The 20,764-nt window shown below is 36.7% G+C and overlaps 1 protein-coding gene across 1 annotated transcript in view; it reads right to left on the minus strand.

The window, feature by feature from the left end:
- The window catches only part of LOC150086954 (uncharacterized), a 43,120-nt gene extending 29,045 nt beyond the window's left edge, over positions 1-14,075 (minus strand). The window contains exon 1 of the mRNA XM_090372334.1: positions 13,979-14,075. Coding sequence (XP_090228460.1) covers positions 13,979-14,075 — 97 coding nt within the window. The remainder of the gene's footprint in view (positions 1-13,978) is intronic.
- Positions 14,076-20,764: the final 6,689 nt, after the last annotated feature.

The raw sequence follows: 20,764 nt of genomic DNA on the forward strand, positions 1-20,764 counted from the left end.
GAAAAGACTTCAGTTATAGCTCGGACACAGCATAGTTTTGCTAAGGGGAAGTCTTGCCTGACCAATTTGATTGGATACTATGATGCAATCACAAAAGAACTGGATACAGGGAATAACTTTGATATTATATACTTGGATCTTAGAAAGGCTTTTGATACTGTTGCACATGGAAGACTGCTGCACAAATTGGAGCAATGTGGCATTGGTGGCAAATTGCTGCTATGGATAAAGGGGTGGTCGAGGGGAAGAAGACAGAGTGGTAATCAATGGACACTGCTCACATCGTGGACTAATGTTATTAGTGGAGTCCTTCAGGGTTCAGTGTTGGGTCCATTATTGTTTTCTGTATTTATAAATATTATTGATGATGGTATATCAAGCTTAATGTCCAAGTTTGCAGACGATATAAAAGTTGGCAGGGTTGTTAAGGACACTACTGACGCTATGCTGCTGCAACAGGATCTGGAAAGGTTGAGCAGATGGGTTGAGAGGTGGTAAATGAAGTTTAACATTGGCAAATGTAAAGTACTACATTTGGGAAACAGCAACCCCAGAGCAATGTATCAACTCTGTGGTACTATGCTGACAGTGGTAGAGAATGAAAAGGATCTGGGGGTAATTGTGCAGGCAGATATGAAGTTCTCTGAGCAGTGCAGACAGGCTGCAAGAGTAGCTCATGGTGTCTTAACAATGATATACAGGAATTTTTCTAGCAGGGATAAGGAGGTGATTATTCCCTCGTATAAGGCAATGGTCAGGCCACACTTTGAGTACTGTATACAGGTCTAGAGGCCTAATTTCAAGAAGGATGTAGAGCTGCTGGAACGAGTACAGAGAAGGGCAACAAGGTTAGTGAATGGAACAAAGGGTTGCTCTTACGAAGAAAGGCTTAAGTTTTGCAAATTACAGTGTCTGGAGACTAGGCACCGCGAGGTGATCTGATAGAGGTGTATAAAGCCTTGAATGGTTTGAGCATGCTCAATGCTGATGGGATTCTGCCTCTTGCTCAGAATAATCACCTGAGAGGGCATAAATTCAAATTGAAGAAAGACTGATGTAGGGTAGATGTCCAGAAATTTGCCTTTAGCCAGCGGGTAGTTGGTTGGTGGAACAGAATTCCATCCCTTGTTGTGGAAATTGATAGCCTAAAAAAATATAAGACTCAGGTAGACAGGTATTTCGAATGAACGGAGGGATGAAGTGGAAGTTTTTTTTTTTTTTTTTTTTTTTTTTTTTTTAGCTGATGCTGCATAAGCTTGCTTTCTTTCATCATATGCCTCTACTAATGCTAATTGCAAGGTACTGCATATGTGGGTAGCAGTAATCCCAGATTAACAAACCAGTTTTGCGGCACTACACAAAGTGTAGCAGAAAATGAAAAAGACCTGGGGTAACCATACAGTCAAATATGAAGTTTTCTGAGCAGTGCAGAGAGGCTGCCAGGACAGCTCATGGGGTTTTGTCAATGATATATAGGAACTTTGCTGGCAGGGATAAGGAAGTGATTATTCCTTTGCACAAGGCCATGATTAAGCCACATCTTGAGTACTGTATACAGGTCTGGAAGCCTCATATTAGATAGAATGAGGATTTTTTTTGGTAGTTATTGGTGCATTGGCTTCTGTGGCGATAATGCACCTCCCAAGGTTTTTGCAGTACTTTGATCCAAGCCCGAGGCGGGATTCGAACCCACGACCTTTGGGTTGCCACACAGGCACTTTATCCAACCGGCTAGCCTGGTCAGCAATGAGGATCTGCTGGAAGGTGCAGAAAAGGGCAACAAGATTGGTGAAGGGAACAAAAGGGTGCTCTTACAAAAAAAAAAAGGTTTCAGTTCTGCAAATTGCAGTGTGTGTAGACTAGGCACCTGCAAGAAGATCTGATTGAAGTGTTTAAAGCATTGAATAAGCTCAATGTTGATTGCATTCTTCCTCATGCTGAAACCACACATGAGGGGACATAAATTCAAATTGAGGATGGTTGCAGGATAGATGTGTGGAAGTCTGTCTTCAGCTAGCAGGTGGCTGACCATTGGAACAAACATCCATGTGTTGTGGAAGTTGGTAGTCTGTAATAAATTCAAGGAAGAACTGTTGTTTGTTTGTTATTTGGTTTTTAGGAGCATTAGCAACTAAGGCCATATTGCTCCGGGGATATGCAGTGGTCATTCCCTTTTCTTTCCACATCCTCCGTATCTGGTGGTCATGGGCACAAACCCCAGTCTAATCAAAAAGCGTGTGCTATGCACTGCTGCTCCTGCCCACCTGGCTACGGAGGCGCCCAAGGAAAAACTAGACAAATTCTTTGAGGGAATGGGTGGATGATGTGGATATTTTTTTTTTTTTTTTTTGGCTGATGATCTAATAAACTTGATTTCTTACATTTATTTGCCACTACTAATACTAATAATTTAAATGCTACATTTTACGCTATGCAATATTTTATTTTTATTTATTTCATTAAAACAGAACATGCACCACAGAGAACCCGATTACAGTGCATGTGTAACAGAATGAAAATTATAACGATAAACAAAAAACAGTAATGAATATAATAAATTAGGAACTTATCAGGATTAAAATAAAAAAAAACAAAGGAGTCTAATTAGACTATATCACTTAGTTCAAAAAGGAAAATGCAAGGACATTGATTGTATTAAGGATATTAACTGAGTTTTCAAAAAAATCTAAACTATGATTATTTTGTAATTGAGGAGAGTCTGTTCATTAGGACTATATTTCTTAATATCACTGTTGGATAAACAGATATAGAAAGTCTGCTGATGTCTCGTTGGCCTAGGAGGGACATGAAAGTTGATCATTTGCAATAGTTCCAGAGAAATCAATTCCCAGAGAGAGAGAGAGAGAGAATTTTATAAAGGAACCTGAGATCAACTAATGTTCTTTTGATATCAAGAGTTTTGAGATGATAGTAACACAGTGACTGACAGTAATGGCAAAACAAGGATTCCCAGAGGAAAGGCGTGTTACAAACTTATACCGAAACAATTGAACTTTCTTCAAGTGAATCTTCCTATAGGAATTCCAGACATAGCCAATGAATGGAAGAACAGTTGTTTTGTATAGAAAGGCAGCAGATCTGAAATCTTTAAAGTGGAAACAATTCCTCTTGATGAATCCAATTATTTTAAAAGCTTTATTAATACATGGTTGATGTGGTTGTCAAATTGGAAGATGCTCATGAAAATGACTCCCAAATCAGTAATATGATCACTCTTTTTGAATACAAACTGAATTAATACAGCAGGAATAGTTGAGATTATTAAGGAGTTAAAGAGAAAATCTGATACATGGATTTATACAGAGTCCAAATATTTTAATTTATTATAAAATAATAAAAATATGTCAAAACTCACATGTATACTATTATTGTAGATTGGGATGAATGAGGGTTAATGCATCAGATGGAACTTGTATCATCTGAAGTAATAAGCCTCATACATCAAATGCACTTGACATTGACTTGAATTCTGTAGGCTGCAATTTTAGGAAATTGTTTGTTTTGTTTGTTTATTTATGGACTTTAAGGTTCAAGGGCAACAAAGCCATAATGTGCCTTGTTGCCCTTGCAACCTAATTATGGTAAAGCAGCTTAATACATAGTTTTATCTGTATGAACATGATAGTTTAGACTGTATGGTAGGGTTTTTATCCGTTTAAGGGAAAGTAAAAATTTTGCCCATGTGTGGCATATCTGCCAGGAATCTAGCAATATGGAGAGAGGCATTTAATGTGGGAAGTGAAGTAAACAGTTTTTTGGTTACTACTGTATATGGGGCAATCAGTGGGTGCAAGCTGGACAGTAATGTGGGTGTTGCAGTTTGGGCAACATGGTGAAGTAGTGCTCACAAGCAGATAAAGATGTCTTAGATGTGTGTGACCTATTCGTAGTTGGGCTAGTATGATTTCTTCACGTCTGTTCTCACCAGTGGTGAGCTATAGTGGGCTCGCAAGAGCCCATTGTTATTTTTTTTTAAAATTTGAGCCCATTATTGAGACGATCATTTATTTTACAAATGAAATCCTGAATGCAATTATTGAGTATCCAGAGCCGAAATTATGTTGGGGCAAGTGGTGTCCCATTCCCAGCATTTTAATGGCGCAATCAATCAGTTATGTATATTAAAATTGCTTCATTTTTGATTTAATTACAGTCGGACCTCTGTTTAACGAACTTCTTTATAGCTAATTTTTTTGATTCCCTTTGGTAATTAAATTTAAATAGTTTCCATTGAACGAAGAAAATTTACATGTGACGAAAGGATCAGGTTTGGTTTGGTTTGAATTTTATTGGTGCATTAGCAACTAAGGCTATAATGCGCCAAGACCCATGTGACGAAAGGATCAGGAGAGACAACTGTGTATGCATTGTGTTCTCACCTCTGGCCTTTAAGCAATTTAGGTAATTAGAAAGTGCGAATTAAGGGTGAAAGGGATTACCATTCCACAATGTTAGTGGTGTCAGTAAAACCTCTGCAATCACATACCAAGAAGTTGCCCTAGTCACTATGCTTTCCATAGCCAGTCAGATGATTAAGAAGATTCTTGATACGGATTATAGCCTCTGGTCAACCTGTGTTGTGGTTTCCCTTTACTCTGACAAACGGGCATATGTTTTTTCGGAGAAGTGAGTGATCCTTGCCTACCAGTAAATTTCTCCTGTCTATGTTTACATGGTCACAGTAGCTGCATATCCGTGTGATTCCAACATTTTGCACTGTATTCAAAGAACTAGTGAGAGTAGCAATGTAGAGGGTGGGGGGAATCGAGGCAACTAAGATATATAAAAACTTTACGAAGGTGAAATGTTGGCAGATTTTGAAACTTTGTTAAGCCTTTCACTGTGTAGAAAATGTTCTAAAATATAATGGCATACAGGCAATAATTAAAAAAAAAAAAAAAAAAACTATCACCAATCTCCAAAAAACTACAGCAATTAAGTGTGATTGCTAAAGAACTTGATGTGAAGACTATAAAGATCAGTCGTGTGTTCGGGCCACAATGAGCAGCTTGTAGCTTGCGGACGGCAATTGTGGGTTGGAGGAATTATCCCGCTTTGTGCAAACATTTTGAATCAGAAGTAAAATATTAAATCGACTTTTAAATTTTGAATTTCTTAACCATTTAGCACTATGATCAACATCCTGCAGGAGCTCTCTTACCTTTCAGGAACTTTACAGATTCACAATGGTAAAAGCATATAAATTATTTATTCGAACTCTCAATGCTATTGCTAATTTGAAAAATTCTGAAAGAAAATAAGCTAAAATTGAGAGCATGTTGAAGTTGAAAGAATTTGAAGGAATCAAAATTGAAAGTAAAAAAATTACTTCGTGACAAGTTATTAAATGCATTGTTTTATCCTTAAAGGATAAGTAATTAATGCAATAGGGTAATTTTAAATGAAATAAAGAAAATAATGATACCATTGAAAGAAATTTTAAACATATGCTACCTGAAATCGTGGAATGCGAAAGAACTTTCGTCTCGGTTACAAGATGGTGAAAACTTAATAAGAAATTTAAGTTTTCTGATAAAATATGAAATAAAAATTAATGATTTTAGAGATTTTGTCAAAGACAGTATCTTTAAAATCAAGTGAAATTCCCTTTCAATTAAGAATGCCATAAATATCTTTGAAACCAGAGAGCAAGAGAGAGAGAGAGAGAGAGAGAGAGAGAATCTTTATTGCCCTTCACGATTCATTGCGATTAACAGTGCTGAAGCTGAGTGAGCTTTCAGCGTAATGAATAATATTGTGACAATTAAACATGTTGCAGATTATGTTGACCATACATCTAAATGGAAAACCATTGCTTCAATTTGATCCAGATCTTTATGTCAAATCATTCCTCTGTAATCATCGCTCAGCTATTGAGCAAAGAAGAAGATCGACAACAAATATATAGACGACAATAAAGAAGTAAATTCTATATGGCAATTTTTAGAATAAATTTTTCTTGAATATTTGTGAAATAATTTTTTTTATGTAATCTGATTTTTTTGTGTACTTTTTCTAGAAGGTTTATTTTTTTATGTAATATTACTGTTGTTTTTATATATTTGTTTTTATATTGTGCAATGCTTTGTGATAGTTTTTATGTTATTTGTAGTAGTAGGGGCATGTGATGCAAGAAAGCAAGTGTATGCAAGTGAGCTTATGCAGCATCAGCCAAAAAAAAAAATTTTACAAAAAAATTCCCTCTACATGTTTGTCCAGTTCCTCCTTAAATTTGTTTAACCTATCAACCTGCACAACCACAGATGGAAGTTTGTTCCAGCAATTAACCACCCGCTGGCTAAAGACAAATTTCTGTACATCTATTCTAACATCTGTCTTTCCTCAATTTGAATTTATGTCCCCCTTAGGTTGTAATCTGAACAAGTGGAAGAATCCCATCAGAATTCAGCGTGCTCAACCCATTCAAAGCCTCATACACCTCAATCAGATCAGATCGCAGGTGCCTCGTCTCCAGCCACTGCAATTTGCAAAATTTAAACCTCTCTTGGTAAGAGGATCCCTTCATTCCCCTCACCAATCTTGTTGCCCTTCTCTGTACACGTTCAAGCAAATCTACATCCTACCTAAAATGAGGCCTCCAGACCTGTACGCAGTACTCAAGGCATGGCCTGACCATTGCCTTATACAGAGGGACAATCACCTCCTTTTCCCTGCTAGCAAAATTCCTGTATATCATTGACAAAACATTGCTCAGAAAACTTCATATCTGACTGCACAATTGCTCCCAGGTCTTTTTCATTTTCTACCACCTTAAGTGTAGTATTACACAGTTGGTACGTTTCTCTGGGATTACTTCTACCCATATGCAGTACATTTCATTTGTCAAGGTTAAACTTTAGTTGCCACTTCTCAGCCCATCTGCCCAATTTTTCTAGATCCTGTGGCAGTAACACACTGCCATTACTGTCATTAACAACCTGCTAACCTTTGTATCATTTGCAAACTGCGACACTAAGCCTGATATACCTTCATCAATATCATTGATAAATATACAAAACAACAGTGGGCCCAACACCGAACCCTGTGGGACTCCACTAATAACAGTGGTCCATAAAGAGCAGCACCCATTGATTACCACCCTTTGTCAACTACCCTTTTATCCATTGTAGCAACTTACCCTTAATACCATTCTGCTCCAATTTGTACAATAGTCTTCCATGCGACAGTGTAAAAAGCTTTCCTGAAATCCAAGTATATGATATCAAAATTATTTTTTGCATTCAGTTCCTTTGTAACCACATCATAACATCCAATCAAATTTGTCAGACAAGACTTTCCCTTAACAAACCCATGCTGTGTCTGAATTATTGCTGCAGTCTTGTCTAGATGATCCTGCAATGCATCTGTAACCAGTGACTCCATTATTTTACCCGGAACAGAAGTTAAACGAACTGGTCTGTAATTACTCGTACCACCCTTCAATCCCCCTTTGTGAATTGGGGATACATTTGCACATCTCCAGTCCGTGGGAACCTCCCCTGAGTCCAAGGATGCTCTCATAATTATGGCTAATGGTTTGCTTAGTTGGTTTGCCGCCTCCTTTAATATAACTGGATAGATCCCATCCACCCCAGGTGCCTTTCTAATGCTTATCTTCAACAATTTTTTCTCCTCCACTTTACTCTCAGTTATTACAAGATTATCTAGGTTATTGCCAGAATTGAATACACCTCTGGCCTTCCCTTCCCTGAATAACTCCTTTTGTGTGAATGTAGATGCAAAATATTCATTTGGTTTGTTAGCTACCTGAGCAGGATCATCAACAGTTGAACCATCGATATCAAGTGGACCAATCTGATTCATCACCTTCCTTCTAGAGTTTACATAAGTAAAAAACTCTTTGCTGTTTTTCTTTCCATCCTTTGCCAAAGATTTCTCGTAATCTGCCTTCGCTTGCCTAACCTCCTTTGTGACTTGATTACAGACTAGCTTATAGGTGCCATAGGCATCTGTGTTGCCTGATAATTTATATGCATTCCATGAATTTTTCTTCTCTGCCACGAGTCTCATTAGTTCATTTGTGATATGGGAAATATTTCATGTTATTTTTTATTCGCAATATTAAAATTTTATCATGAAAAAAAAATGTATCCATTATATTTCCCTAGTTGTTAAAAAAAAAAAGACGAATATAAAAGTTGTGCATGTGACAACGTGTGGTGGATTGTTTATACAAAACATCCTTCGCGTTTCTTTTAGGTATTTTGTTTTGTATATATCGATTGATTGCGATTGGTATTGGTGTTTAAGGGCACAAGGGCAGCTGAGGCCAAAATGTGCCAATATGTCGATTACAAAATAAGAGCTTTTTTATTGCAAATTTTTTATTGATGATTTGCAGATTTTCTTAATTTCTGGAAGACCAGATACAATGGATTTATAACTTTTTTTTTCTTTTTTTTTTTTTATGAAAACCCCAAACACGAGAGGTATTAGAACCTATAGTACTTAGTACCATGCTTGGGTTGAAGGTTGAGAAGATGAAAGAAGATATTTGTTGACATTAGACTTGAACTTCTGTAGACTGTAATTTTCAGGAAATATGTACAAAGGAAGGTTGCTCCAGAAAACGGCAGTTGAATGAATAAACGAGGAAGATGAAAAGTTGGTTCTGTGAGTTTGAAGTTGGACAGTAAATGGATGTTGGATGGTGGTGGCACATGTACAGACTGTATTGAAAGAGAAAGTGGAAATTATAGAAGCCAGTTCAGAAGAACAGTGCCCATGGAAGTATCTGTAGAAAAGGCATGCAGTAGAAACAGTACGTCTATGAGAAAGAGCAGATAGACTCTATTAAAGAGGAGTCATTAATGAACGTAACTGACCTCTTCTGAATCGAATCTAGAAGCCTGAGCGAGGTTTTGGGGACACCACTCCAGATGTGGGAACAATATTCCATAGTAGGGAGGATTTGCGATTTGTACAGAGTGAACAGCTGTTTGGAAGAAAATAACTCTGTGAGCGAAAGAGAAAATCAAGTTTTTTTAGATGCAGAGGAAGCAATATTTGTAATGTGCTTGTGCCAAGAGAGATTAGAAGTCAGAGTAATCCCCCAAATGAGATCATTTTGCCTAGAAATCTGAGTGTCACCAAGGATAAGTATAGAAGCAGAAGAATCCTTTTTTTGCGAGATATGAGGCAAGACTTAGTTTTAGAAGGATTGAAATCAACAAAGTTGTCTTTGCCCCACTGGAGATTTTTGGCTGGTGCAGCATAAGCCTCAGGCTTCCTTGCACCATATGGATTAGAATAATAATAATAATAATATTTGAGAAGTTGAAGCTGATTGAGCAGGGCAAGATTTCTCAAAATGGAAAGTGGAATGCAATGTGCTATCATCGGCAAAACTATGGATAGGATTTCCAGTCAATGGAAGAAGGTCATTAATATACAAGAGGAAAACAGTGGGGGAAAGAACTGAACCTTGGGGGACATCAGCATTAGTGGAGAAGTTAGAAGACAGAGAGAGCCATCTACCATCACCCTCAGTGAGCGATCAGAGAGAAAACTGGACAACCAATTACAAAAAACAGTTGGCAAATCATAAGATGGAAGCTTGTTTAGAAGACCTTTATGCCAAACATGATCGAAAGCATTTGAGATGTCAAGAGCAACTGCTTGTGTTTTGCCAAACTTTTCCATATTGAATTTGTCCATAAATGGGTAACATAAGCCAAAATATCACCAGTGGATCAACACTGACAGAATCCATACTGGCGATTGTTGATCAGATGGAAGGTTTCTAGATAGTTTAAGAGTTGGCGGTTAATTGATTTCTCTATTACTTTAGAAAGAGAAGAAGTAATTGTAATGGGACAATAATTGGATGGGAGGTTCTTGTCACCCTTTTTAGGAACTGGCTGGATATGAGCAAATTTCCAAGCAGAAGGAAAAACACCTTGGGAATAAGAAAGTGAAAAAAGGCGGCAAAGAACAGGAGTAAGTTCAGGAGCACAGGTTTTGAGAACAAGTGGAGAAATACCATCAGGACCTGGAGCTTTCTTATCATCGAGATTCATCAAAATCCTTCTGACATCCTTTTGACGGAAGACCACAAGAGGCATTGAATGGAGCATGTTGGGAATGGTGGGAGATGTTTTACCAAGATCATTAATACATTAGTTGGAAGAGAAATGGGATACTAGCAGATCAGCTTTATCCTTGGCTGAAGTGACAATAGAACCATCTGGTTTTGACAGAGGTGGGAGCAGAGATGGGCAAAAGTTGCAGCCAATAGCTTTGGCAAGAGACCAAAATGCTTGGCTACCCAAGTTTTCTACTCTTAGCCTGTTTAAAATCTAGTTTGGACTGATTAATGACTGCTTTACAATTGGTGCAGGCAGAAAATGAAACTGAAGAATTGGAAACCAGTTAATTACAATATCTAACATTCTTCTCTTGAACAGCCTTAGCACTTTATTGGAAAACCAAGGTTTAGATAAAGGACGAGATTTTAGAGTGGAGTGTGGAATAAAGGATTCCATTCCTGCAAGAATAATTTCGCTGACATGATATGAGCAAACGTTGACATCAGAAGTTTTGAAACAGTAGTCCGACAAAGGAAAATAAATTTTGCAGGTCATCCCATTTTGAATTCTTGTAATGCCAAACAATACGAGGTTGGGAAACTAAAGTAAGAGATGTATACTTGCGAGTGCAACGTATCTAAATATCTCTGTAAAATAGCACCGATTTATGTAGCGATCTTGTAGTTGAAGCGACATACACAGCTGTTAGGGACAACTAACAATGGAATGGAATGAAAATGCGAGACGAAAAAAGAAATTGACAAATATTTGTATTGTTGCAATCATACTTACTGCAGTAGTAACTTCAGGAAGCATGATTGCGATATCATACTATTCAAAAATTCTAAAAAGTGAGAACTCCAGACACTGTTTTATCCAGTTATCATCATAAGGCGAGAGGCATGACAGCCAGGTTTTTAAGTTTTTTTTTTTTTTTTTTTTTTTTAGATAGACCTAGGAATTTTTTACACATTCACTTATACGCATGGTTAAGTGACATCATCCGCACCTCTAGTGGAAGCCGCAGATGACATCACTTCCGTGACCGATCAAATTTAGTCGGTAGAAAGTCAGAAAAACTGCGAGCCCATTGTTAAAATATTCACAGCTCATCACTGGTTCTCACGTATAGATTACCACATTTTGAGCTTTCTTTATACAGAGTAGCTTGTTTTCGACTTGACTTTACCATTGTTCAAGACATCACATCACTTCTTTATAATTAACTGTAATCTGAGACCAATGTACTAAAGTATTGATCGATATAATCTTTAGCAGTTTTGGCAGCTAGATTGGCATGCTCATTTCCAGCAATTATAATGTGACCAGAGATCCAACAAAAGAGAACTTCTTGTTTGTTCTGATTTACCTCAGTCAGGGTATTCCAGATCTGTCTGCATGAAGGGTTATCTTTCTTCATATTCGGCTGTTTAGTTTAGATAGCCCTAATAGTCTGCATATATAATGCTACACAATGTTTGTTAGCATGTAAAATTTAAGGCTATGTGGATAGCACAGAGTTCTGCAGTATAGCTGCTTTTTTTTTTTTTTTTTTTTTGGTAGTTGTTGGCGCATCAGCTTCTGTGGCCATAATGCACCTCCCAAGGTTTTTGCAGTACTTTGATCCAAGCCCAAGGCGGGATTCGAACCCGCGACCTTTGGGTTGCCAGGCAGGCACTTTACTCACCTGGCTAGCCCGGTCGGCAGTATAGCTGCTACATTCAACAGGGAATTTCTTGATTATGGTAATGTTTGGAAATAATGCTGCTGCACCAACATGACTGTCAGTTTTTGATCCATCTGCATAGATTGGTATGTAATTTTCATGCTGAGTTCTCAATGCAGCATAAATTTGTAGTAGGTTCTGTTCAGATAACATGCATTTCCCCATGCTGTGAATGAAAGGTCACACAGTAGGATTTGAAGTATCCAAGGTGGGAATGTATAAGAGGCAGCAGAGGAATGTATAAAAGCTCAAAATTACTGGCAAAGGCACTTGATCACAAAATCACTTGGCACCTGGGGCATCAGGAAATGTGTATTAAGCAAACTGCTCAATACAAAAGAATTTATTCCCTTGGTAATTATACACTGGAACACTTATAAACGAAAAAAGTTAGTCTGTGCAGTTTAGAACTGAACTATGATATAACTGTAATAGGGGATAGATAGCTGTGAACATGTTTGGACTGATTATATATGAAAGATGCAAATTAGAGAAAACAGTATTCCCATGGAAATACTTGTACAAAAGGGATATAAAACAGAAACAGAATATTTGCATAATAAGGACTGGAGTGAGTCAGTGAGAGGAGAGAGAAATCACTGTTTAATTTCAGTGTCCCTCTTCTAGAGGGAAAGACAGAGTTCTAGATAAGTTTGAGAGTGCCATCCCAGATGAAGGGACAATATTCCACAGTAGAAAAAATTTAATGAATAGATGGATTTCTGTTTTAATGATGCAAAAATGATTAAAGCTATAATGTATCAGGATAAAGTCAAAATTCCAAAGAAGAACGAATTTGGTAACCTTTTAAATATGTTACCTCATCAAAAAGTTATATGAACATAAATAAATAAAAGGCATACAAAAAAGGTACATAATAAGAGGTACATAAATAAAAAAAAACTTTTTTTAATATATGTATACACAGAATAATAGTGTGTAATAACTTAAACTACTGATGCATGGTCATTGTCAATTAAAATCTGCCTGAGTGTTTGTGGTTCAGTCAAATGGTTAAAAGCAGTAAAATATGCACTTCTAAGATTGGTATATTTCATTAAAACATGCTTAAGAGATAAAAATGGTGTCATGCTCCTTGCACAGAGGAGGATCATCAGCTCTCAGCAGAAAGGAATATGTCAGATGACTGTACTGTTTGCTCAGCCGGGCGGCAAGAACAGGCTAAGCTGCCATGGTTTGATCACAGACTTAATCTGATTCAGTTTGTTTGTTACCTGCCTATGCTATGAATTTTGCCACAGTAAATATACCTTAATATATCTTATTATGGATTATTTGCCTGTAGTCTGTATAAGTACAGAGAAGGGCAACAAGACTAGTGAATGGAACAAAGGGTTGCTCTTACGAAGAAAGGTTTAAGTTTTGCAAATTACAGCAGTCTGGAGACTAGGCACCTGCGAGGTGATCTGATTGAGGTGTATAAAGCCTTAAATGGTTTGAGCATGCTCAGTGCTGATGGGATTCTTCCTCTTGCTCAGAATAATCACCTGAGAGGACATAAATTCAAATTGAGGAAAGACAGATGTAGGATAGATGTGCGGAAGTTTGCCTTTAGCCAGCGGGTAGTTGGTTGGTGGAAAAGACTTCCATCCTTTGTTGTGGAAGTTGATAGCCTAAATAAATTTAAGGCTAAGCTGGACAGGTATTTGGAACGAACACAGGGGTGAAATGGGAGAGTTTTTTTTTTTTTTTTTTGCTGATGCTGCATAAGCTTGCTTTCTTGCATTATATGCCTCTACTAATGCTAAAGGGACTGACAGGCTGAGATTATTCATGGGAGTTGCTGAGTTGGCTGCAGTATCAGCCAAATCACTTTCACTAATCCCAATGTGGCCGGGGATCCAACAGAAGTGGATATCGAATCAACCTTCATAGAGATAACTGTATAATACTTCAGTTCTCACTATCCTATTGGTTAGCATTCTGTGCCTAGCTAATCAATGTTGACGCTACTGTATTTGTAAATAACCATTTTCATTTCTAATTAAGGTATATTCATTGTTACTTACTGTTATTAATGACTACATCTTGATATTAGTAGCCTTAAGCCATGTATGTCCTGTTTGTCTTCTAGTTATTAAGGGAATTAGAATTACCAGCTTAATGTAATTCAACTACAGTATTTGTAATTCTACTTTATTGCTAATAAAATGAATCCTACCTTTTGATTTCTCTGTTTTTAAGAGAAAGTTTTCCTCTTCCATAACTTTTTCTATATTCTCACCTCCAACTGCTGGTGAATCAATTCTAGGCTTCATAATTGCAAACCCTACTAAGTTCATCTATATTCACATTTCACTGTAACAAAGATGAAGGTGCTATAAAATTTTGCTTTTTATAATATGAATGCTATGTTTAATTAATTTAATTTCAAATAAATTTCATCAAAAAGTTTAAAAGAATAAATGGAGATAAAAGTACTGCTGCTAACAAAAGAGATTAATATGTCAGATTCCCAGCACTACCAAGAAAAAAATTTGCCATAGAATTTTCTAATTGCTTATTTGGTTTCAGGTCCTGATCATGAGGTTCCTGCAGGACTGCTTCAGTCTTCCTCACAGGAAAGAAGAGAGGAAAAAAAATCTTCTGGTGGAAATCCTGCACTATCATTCAACCTGCACTGGAACTAAACACAAACTTTTGCTGCATACTTTTCTAATGACCGTGCTGACCTGAGATTGATCAATCAATTTGGATTGCAGAAAGTAAAGACATTTTTTGGCTTTCTTCTCACTATGGCCGAATTATTCAGCCACTGATAAAGGTTGCTGGACAAAAATATTTGTTTTCTTCCATAAAATCAGAAGGAAATAGTTTTCTCAGTCAGATAGTTTCCCTCCGAGTGGATTAAAAATCCCATGACACACATCTGTCTCATTATGCAGTTAATGTGTTAATCAGTAAATATACATGTAACCTGGACCTGATGTTGCTTCTGGCTTCACATGAAAAAAAATTTAAAAGGTGTTTAACCCTTCCCTTCAGTAACATGATTGAGGTCAAAGTAAAGCTTGACATTCTATTGTTTGTGTAAAAATAGTGCATTTCAAAAGTGAGAGGAGGGTAAAAAGTGGTGTTAGTCAAAGCAGTGGATCACAAAACAATCTCACTTCACAGTAAGTTTATCTACTGTCAGATATCCCTAAACCATCTCCAATAGTTATTTTCAAAAGAAAATACCGCCAATCAGCCATTTCCAAAGGGAATACTAATTGAAGCTAATGAAAGGGGGGTGTAAATAAATGTAGATGCAAAAACTTGGAAAAAGTTTGGAGAAGAATGAGAAGGCGAATTTTTCAGGCTAACTTTGCTTTTAATGATTGACTCCTACAAAATGACTTAACTAAAGATGTGGTAAAGTAAATTTTTGATGTTGGCATATCATATTCAAACACAATTTCATTAAGAAATTGTCTTTGGATATTGCTACTAATAAACCATTTAAATCACCTCTAAGAGAAAACTGAGAACAGTGGACGACTGACAGATGACATGAATACAAAAGAAATATCTGGATAACTGACATTTGGGGATCTGTTCCAGTTTCGTGTATAACAACTGAATTTTAGAAGTGTCTAAATGATGTGCCATTAAAATATAGATAGCATTTGAAAAAAAACTGAAGAAACTTTCAAGATAGCCTCCAGGATTGAATTCAATTAAATAAAAATTGGAAAGATCTTTAATATTTTTTCAATCTTACATATTTACTGCTTTTCATTTATAATTCAATTATTAGTAAATTTGAAATTAATTTCTAATACCTATAATGTTTATTCTTAAAATAAACATTTATTGTATTCTCTTTAAAAAAAAAAAAATGCACTTTTTGTATGCATAACCTGTGGGATTTCTCTCAAAAATGTAATTTTATGCATGAAGGCAAATCCAGTTAATTACACACAGAGTGAGTTATGATATTCCATCAACTTACCCACAGTTTGCATCACTATAGGCAGGCATAAAACCACAACTTGAGTTACTATTGGCAGGCTGTAAAAGAAAAAAAAATGTGTGCAAGAATTAACCATGTTACTAAAATGAAATTGGCATTTAATCAGTTCTGTGATCTATTCCAAAATCAAAAGTTTAAAAAGTTTTCTACTGAAATTTAATAAATTTACATTGGTTGGTATAACAACACAAAGTTCATAAACATTCAGTCTGAGCTATCATAATGTGTAATGCTTTATGGTTTTTCCACATCTTAAACAGAGGGACTGTGACTGCACTGCTGTGAGGTAGAGAGATGACCTTGCTGATCTGAGAATCCTTGAACCCTGTATTATACTTCTCACGTGTGCAATAGAGTCCCAGTTCTCTCCCCACACAAAGAGCAACAATAGCCAATAGGGACTTTTCTCCAAAGCAAAAATATCTCCTGAATGGAGTAGTAGACACCTAAATTCTCTAGAATCCAAATTAAGTATATATAGTAGTAGAAGCATATGATGCAAGAAATCAAATTTACATAGAATCAGCCACAAAAAAAAAAAAAAAAAAAAAAAACATTTCATACATCCATTCCCTCCAAACGTTTGTCCAGTTCCTCCAATTTATTTAAACTATCAACTACCACATTGAGATGGAAGTTTGTTCCAGCATTCAACCACCCGCTGAATGTAGACTTGCTCAAGCAATTCTACATGAGGCCTCCAGACCTGTACACAGTACTCAAGGCACTACCTGACCATAGCCTTATACCAAAGGATAATCACTTCCTTTTCCTTACTAGCAAAATTCCTGTATATCATTGACAATACCCTATGACCTTCTCTGGCAATCTGTTTGCACTACTCAGAAAACTTCATATCTGACTGCACAATTACTCCCTGGTCTCTTTCATTTACCACACAGTTGGTACGTTTCTCTGGGGTTACTTCTATCCATATGCAGTACTTTGCATTTGTCATGTTAAAATTCAGTTGCCACTACTCAGCCCATCTGGAATGCTTCAGGATAACAAATGAGTTGTCACCCACCTTCCAGAGACTTACATAAGTTATGGTTGTTTAGTAGTTCCTCGATATACTGACTACTTTGGTCATACATACTTTACATGGTACTAGAGATGGGATCACATTATTCCTGTACAAGCAGTAGTGCGATTGGGTACAAAAAGTGCAACTTTCTGGCCATGGTGCTGAATTATGTAAGTACTGAACAGTTTTAAAAGAAATGACTCCCAAGTACTGAACAGTTTTAAAAGAAATGACTCCCAATAACTGAATTTACAATTTATTTTTAAAATAAAGCTTATGACTGTTATGTAAATTATTATTAATTTTAGGTTTCCATTCTTTCTATTGTCATTTCTGAATTAATTATAAATGCCTGGCTGTTTTAAATCCAAATTTTCCTCTTTCAAATATCAATACCTATATGCAACAAACAAACAAACAATTAATAAACACATCAGAAATCAGTGCTTGACTTGTTATACTTCTTTACAGATGTGCCTAGTGTGCAGTAGTTACTAGGTGCAGATATGGCATAGACACTTTACTATGGTCAAATAGCTTACCAAGAAAGACTGGGGGTTCTGTAAAACGTAGTTTGAAAACTACGCATCTCATGGTGCCCTAAATGAAATGTATAACGCTTTAAAAGGATTAATTATACTAAATATTAATAGCATTTTTACTCTTTCTCAGCTGAAACACATAAGAGACAAATTTAAAACAGAATCTCTTCGAAAATTTTTTCATTAAATTGGATTGTCTTCGAAAATATTTCAAAGCAAAAGAAAGCTTTTAATGAAAAAAATATATATGAAATTATGCTTCAAAGGCCAAGCAAGATATCTGTGATAAATAATGCAAATTAGAAGAGAAAGTAGGCCTATCATTTGTACTGATGAAACTTGGATCAATAGCAATTTGGCATTAAGTAAATCCTAGCAAAGTCAACATTTGTGGCATCTATTAATCAGGAAATGCCTGAAAATGACATTGTTTTATGTGCATGGGGAGAAATAGGATTTATCATAATTCAGATTTAGTGTACAAGGCAAACAAAACAACAGAGGATTATCACATTGAGATGAATTTGGAAACCTTTGAAAAATGGGCATCAGATAAACTGTTACCTAATTCCCTGTTGTTTTGTTTATTCCAGAAAAGGCTGTGGTAATTATTATTAGCCATATGTTGCAAGGATGCCTGAGGCATATGCTGCACCAGCCAAAAAAATTTTTCTGAGTTATCCTGAGAGAGAGAGAGAGAGAAGTAGCATTACCATGGGCACATGATGCAATAAAGCAAGCTTATATAGCATCAGCCAAAAAACACACACACCCTTCTCATTTCACCCATCCACTCACTCCAAATGTTTGTCTAGTTCTGCCTTGAATCTGTTTAAGCTATCAACTTCTATGACAAATGGAAGTTTGTTCCAACAATCAACCACCCACTGGCTAAAGGCAAACTTCCACACATCCATCCTACAACTGTCTTTTCTCAATTTGAATTTATGCCCTCTCAGGTAATTATTCTGAGCAAGGGGAAGAATCCCATCAGCATTGAGCATGCTCAAACCATTCAAGACTTTATACACCTTAATCAGATCACCTCACAGGTGCCTAGTCTCCAGACACAGTAATTTGCAAAACTTAAGCCTTTCTTCGTAAGACCAACCCTTTGTTCCCTTCACTAATCTTGTTGCCCTTCTTTGTACTCGTTCCAACAGATGTACATCCTTCTTAAAATGAGGCCTCCAGACCTGTATACAGTACTCAAGGTGTAGACTGACCATTGCCTTATACAAGGGGATAATCACCTCCTTATCCCTGCTAGAAAAATTCCTGTATATCATTGCAGACCATCTGCACTGCTCAGAAAACTTCATATCTGCCTGCACAATTACCCCCAGGTCCTTTTCACTCTCTACCACTGTCAGTGTAGCACCACACAGTTGATACGGTTACTCGGGGGTTACTGCTTCCCATATGCAGTACTTTACATTTGTCAATGTTAAACTTCAGTTTCCACCTCTCAGCCCATCTGCTCAACCTTTCTAGATCCTGTTGCAGTAGCGTACAGCCATTAACAACCCTACCGACCTTCGTATTGTCTGCAAACTTGGACATTAAGCCTGATATACCATCATCAATGTGATTGATGAATACAGAAAACAACAATGGACCCAACACTGAACCCTGGAGGACTCCACTAATAACATTAGTCCACAAAGAGCAGTATCCATTGATTACCACTCTGTCTTCTCCCACTGAACCATCCCTTTATCATTTGTAACCATCCTGGATACATTTGATTGCTGAAGAAACTTAAAAAAATTATCATGATCGTGTATCAAATCTGGAATAAGAATACTGGAGAAAGGATGCTATGCTGAAACAGTTATGCGGCCCACTTTATGAACTTACTAGTCCTGAGGATAAAATGGATGAATAGAAAAAAATGGAAGTCTATTTATTCACACCATTGTTGAAGGTACTACTATTATTTCTATTTATGAGAAATTCAATGTTGTAAACCTGAAAAGCAGACTGATGTTTGTTAAATTATTAATAAAATGTCCACTTTATACTGAATCAGTAATACAGTCATTCATATACACACTGGTCAAACAAAAATACGAACCTTCGTATTAAGACAGTTACAGGCAGAGAAATGAAAATAGATGCAAAGAAAACTGATGTGGGATGATGTGTTCCTCCTCGAGTATAAAGACTGCACAAGCTGTTCGACTGCAGCAATCTGAAGTAAGAATGTGAAAAATGTGTGATCTATTAGACTTTGAAAAAGTCTAATAGATCACACATTCTTATCATAGTGAATATTTAGCAAGAGCCACAATTCAAGAAACAAAAGACATAACTGGTTTCTTAAAAACATCCATTTCAAAGGTTTTTAACGACTGGAAAGCAAGTGGTTCTTCCACATCTCAAAGGCATAAATGTGGCAGAAAAACAGAATACTTCAAGAGTGAAGCTGTTGTACTCTACGGAGAACTGTATAGAAAAATAGGCCATCCAATGTGCAACAAATAACAACTGAATTCAACCAAGCAGAGAACTGCCCTATTTCAACCCGTACCATGTTCAGGGAATTGAAGAAATGGCAGTAGCCTACCTATTCGGAAATCACTTGTTTCAGAGAAAAACAGAAAAATCTGCATGCAGTGGTGCCCAGAAGTTCATGATTGGACAGTGGAAGAAAGTCAAGTGGTCAAAAGAATTACGATATACTTTGTTTTGCACTGAGGGCAGACAGAGAGCATGGTGAGACCCATACGAAGCAAAGGATCCTGCTCACCATGTTAGGACAACAAGCATTTAGAGGTGGTATCATGGTATAGGAATATTCTATTGGCAATGGCTGGGTGCATTGATACCAGTGGAAAGTCGAATGTCCATCCAGGGAGTACCTGAATTTTGTATCAGATCTACTGCACCCTGCAATGTTACAATAAAAGTGATAGCCACATTATGGGTGATAATGCAATACAAGTTATGCCAGAATTGTTCTGAAAACGTGGCATGGATTTCTAACATCTTCCCTGCCCCTCACATTCACCCCGGTGTTTAATTGAGAAAGTGTGGGATATGTTGGAGAGAGAGCTATTCAGCAATGAAGCTTCTTCCTTCAACTTTGTCAGATATGCAATATTTTTCTGGAAGAATGATTACAATTAAACCAAAATGCATTAAAATGCATTTTGGTTTAATTGTAACCTGCTCCATACCCTGCTGTGTATTTGCTGTTATTCAAAACAAAGGTGGCCCAGTTCAATATTGAATAAAGGTTTATATATTTTTTTGGCCAGTATGTGTATAAGTAGTTTCGAACAGTGTTTAAAATATTCACACCCGATTCAGTATTGAATAAAGGTTTTTATTTTTTTTGGCGAGTGTATGTATAAGTACAGTTTTGAACGGTGTTTAAAATATTCACCCATTTAACCAAACACCCTTTTTCATCAAATC

The sequence above is a fragment of the Mastigoproctus giganteus genome, chromosome 4 (assembly GCF_048544385.1).
Source record: "Mastigoproctus giganteus isolate SK-2022 chromosome 4, ASM4854438v1, whole genome shotgun sequence".
Taxonomy (NCBI): domain Eukaryota; kingdom Metazoa; phylum Arthropoda; class Arachnida; order Uropygi; family Thelyphonidae; genus Mastigoproctus; species Mastigoproctus giganteus.